General features: G+C 53.3%; 1 protein-coding gene across 1 annotated transcript; it reads right to left on the reverse strand.

Annotated features, from left to right (window-relative positions):
- Positions 1-697: 697 nt before the first annotated feature.
- On the reverse strand, positions 698-1,303 carry FIBRA_03093 (uncharacterized protein; the record flags this gene model as incomplete). Its single annotated transcript, XM_012324938.1, has 3 exons — positions 698-989; positions 1,052-1,111; positions 1,233-1,303. The coding sequence occupies 3 exons, from the start codon at positions 1,301-1,303 to the stop codon at positions 698-700; spliced, it is 423 nt and encodes a 140-aa protein (XP_012180328.1).
- Positions 1,304-3,907: the final 2,604 nt, after the last annotated feature.

Raw genomic sequence — 3,907 nt, forward strand, 5'->3', positions numbered from 1 at the left:
GACGAGGATCATCGCGGTGAGCTACAAAATGTACACACTGGACGTTTATACTAGTCACCCGTCTCCAAGTCCACATCCTCTGCTGTTTCAAGTGCACGCAAAGCCGCAGGATAACCACCATTGTCGTCCAGTGCTGCGAAGTGTGCCGCAATTGAGGTCAACACCATCCGCGTGCCGCTCTGAGTCCTCCAAGCCATTCGACCCGCTAGTTCCGCAACTGGAAGCATTGATGACCCACCTAGCAGCTCTGTCGTAGACCTTGGGTTGTGACCCCCAATGACCAGCTGACTACACCTCATCCGGAAAAGCCTCTTGAGATAGTTACCCATGTTCACAGCAATATCTCAACTGAACGAGTCTGAAGTCAGGCGACGGGTTGATGGAACCATAGGGCCCACCAGAGCCGATTGTGTGCCCGCACTCAATGTAGCAGATGTCGTGATCGGGGTTCAGTGGAGTGTGCTTAAGCCTTTACCATTCCCCAAGGTCTGCACTGATATATGTTATTAGGACAACGAAGGACTCACCCATGCACGGAGTAACCGCACTGAACCAGCCCTACAACATATTGCTCAAGATTCGAGATATACCATGATGCACTCAGGGTATTTTTTTCTTTTTTTAATTAAAGAAAGAAAGAAATTATTTGACACAATTTCCGTTCAATCTCGATAAAATAGCTCCCCCAATGCCAGACTCAGTCCAATTCCTCTAGCAGGGCGCGCGCGACCATCCGCCTCATGTACCGGCGGTCCGTCTCCTCGTCGCGCTCGTGTCGCCCACGGCCGTCGAATTCATGCTCGTGGAAGTGTTCATAGCCGTCATGCCGCCCACCTTGCTCGTAGTGCACGATGTCGTAGTCTCGTCGTGCTGCTAGCTCCTCGCGCCTGTAGGACCTGGGGCGAGGATGGCCGGGACGAGGTGGGAGCGGCTTGTTAATTTGTGGCGGGTAGTTCAGCCTGATTTCTGCCTCTGAGAGGACAATAGCTCTATGTGCCGATGTGGTCAGAACTTCCTCACCCGGACACTCACGCAGCAGGCGGACACTCACTGGACGGCGGGGGCGACAAGAAGCGCGCTAGCAAGAACGAAGACTGTGGACAGACGCATGCTGATCGTGCGATAGTCGTAAAATAGCAATGAACGTCGAAGTGATGGCGAAACAGAAAAAAGCCAAGCTATATTGAGCGGTCACTAGCTGCATGGAGCAGGAAGGGAGGGGCGACACTCACTATCCTGCACTTGGGCTTAGAAACTGAAGGATGGGCTCACACAGGTCAACTGGGGGCTGGAGGGATATCATTGAATCGGCTCTTCTTTTATAGTACGTGGCACAGAGTTTAAGAAATCTCAGTGTTCATGGCGACTGACGCGAGGGTAAATTTTTATTCGATAAAAACGTAGTCAGAATGTGCGGTATGACAAGGTAAGTCGAGTGAATGCCTTTGTTTAGGTGTCTATATCTTTAATCAATCTCATTATCCACTTTGCTTATTATGTTGTACTGCAGATCAACAATCTCGATTGGCGCAGCGTTCCAATGCTCCATCACACCCTCAAACTTGATTCGTGACCCTGATTACACTAACATGCCCTTCGCACTACTTCTTGCTAGTGCGCGTAGGGCATCTGAGATCTTACTATTGACTGGACATTCCAAGACCGCATGCCCATGTGCAATCAGAATATGCAGTTTCAAAGAGGCAACCGGTTTCGAGGGAGACAAGGGCTCTGAGTATTCTCCACACCGTCAAAATCTGCTGAATCACTACTTAGTAGTTACCCGGATGGTGTGGCAACCAGCAAGGAATGTAAGATTTTAACACCAACCTTCACTACTCAAATATCCAAGATATACCATGGTGCACCGTGCAGAGCGCTCTCCGTGGCAAAAACAGCGGCAAGCGGCGATTTTTTGATAGGTGAGCGCCACGATCAGAGTCGTCATGAGCCGTTTACGCCGCATCACTTCGAAGCTTCAAACGCAATCGCGCGTATCTTCGGTGGACATCAATTCGGACGGTCCGCATCAGTTTGAAGCTTGGTGCGACATCGCGCGTATCTACAACCTCAGCGAGTCGCACTTGGCGGTCTAGGCGGACATCGATTCGGACGGTCCGCATCATTTTGAAGCTTCATGCGACATCGCGCGTAAGTATCCACGGCCTCAGCGAGCCCCACTCGGAATTCCACATGGACATCGATTCGGACGGTCACGCATCTGCAAGTGCACTGTTGACCTTGGGCAGTAAGCTCGCTCATTGTTCTGGTAAGCACTTTTGATTAGGACAGCAGTAATAAGTGGCCACTTTCCTGGGCATGGCGTCCCAGGTATCAACTCGACTTGAAGGCTCAAATGATGCGTTGTGTTACAGTTGACTACTTCTGATGACTTCCCATCTCGACTCTCTGGCAAATTTCGAACCAATTGAAGCGTCGGGAAGGTATCCATTCACCCGTGTTTGCAGGCAGACGTGAAGCCTTGAGGCCTTTGGCGATTCGGCAAATTCGGTGCGTTGTGTTTACTTTCAAGTCGCAGTTTGTACTGTTCTATCGCCAGAATGCGAGAAAAAGTATCTGCGCTGGTGGTGATGGACAACTATGGGCATGAATAGATGTGCTCAGATAATATACCTATGGTCTAAGATCAGTCTATGTCCCAAGCATATCTACATCTGTACGTCACCTTACTTTATAAGCTGCCTGTTTGGGTAGAAATTCATTCTCGCACTTTGCTGATGTCAAAATCTGCCAGCCACTCTGTGTACACAATGATAGCACATAGCATCCAATGCTGCTGGTCGCCGACTCACTCCCGTAGGCGCTGCACACCACACTGGTCTAGAACGGATCTCTTGCCGCACAGGTGCAGTGGGAACGTGCGTGAGAGGACGCCGCTTGAGGTTGTTCCCCCTCGGACCTCCGAACGAGTGGCGATTTCGCCTGGCCAAGTGCGATGTGGTCACGGATTCTGGCCTCAGGTCCTGATGGCCGCGTGCGAACCTCTCTTTGGCGCGCCCCCCCATGACGTATGCGCTCGATTGATGTCATCCTGCGTGGTCGATCACAATCCAGGTGCTAAACCGTGCCTATAAAGTGCTCGCCGCACGAGAGCCCTCGCGTTCTCTCTCCTCGCCACGCCAACCCGCGACCGCCCACAGCGCCGCGTCGGCCGTCGACCGTCGACTGTATGCGCTGCGCGTCTGGCTCGGGTGGACCTGCGCTGCGCTGAAAGTGTGAGTGCCGATCGTCCGTTTCCCCCCAATCATGACCGAAGCATTCACAATTTCGTCGCAGGTGGTTCTCGCTCGCCTCCGGTCCTCTTCGCCGAACTGAGCTAGAGCATCGCTGCTGCGTCACAGACCCCGCAGCACACAGGCCGGCACCAGCGATGGGCGCCAGGATGCGGTACTAGTGTCGGTCAGGCTAGAGGCGTCTGGTTCATTGCGACCCAAGTCCACGCTGGTTCTACAGGTCAACTACACTAGGCACGATAGCAGGACCGAGAGTTATGGGTTGGACTGGGGGACTCTTGGCTTGTCGTCTTCAATCTCGTGACTCGGCCCTGCAGCGTCTGCCGCTTGCCGCGCGCCTCGTACAGCGTGTACATCACAACCTGACGAGGACAGTGATGATGCCGCAAAGGCTAGGGTGTCATTGGCAGATGGGGCGAAGCGAGCTGGCGCCAGGCGGGTGCGTCATTTTGCGCATACATGGCACTGTGCTGATTCCCACAGCGGTAGAGTCGATGCCTTACGCTCGACACGTTGCATCTTTCCGCGCACGTTGTCTCCCACCATATCGCAGGACACTGCCTAGAAGCCCCCGAGGGCCTGTTGGATTGCCCAGACCGCCTGCCCTCGTTCACACGTCTAGGCTGCCGAAGCTTCGGGCAGGGATGGTATGT

This window comes from Fibroporia radiculosa (genome assembly GCF_000313525.1).
Source record: "Fibroporia radiculosa TFFH 294 genomic supercontigs, scaffold1593, whole genome shotgun sequence".
NCBI classification, from domain to species: Eukaryota; Fungi; Basidiomycota; class Agaricomycetes; order Polyporales; family Fibroporiaceae; genus Fibroporia; species Fibroporia radiculosa.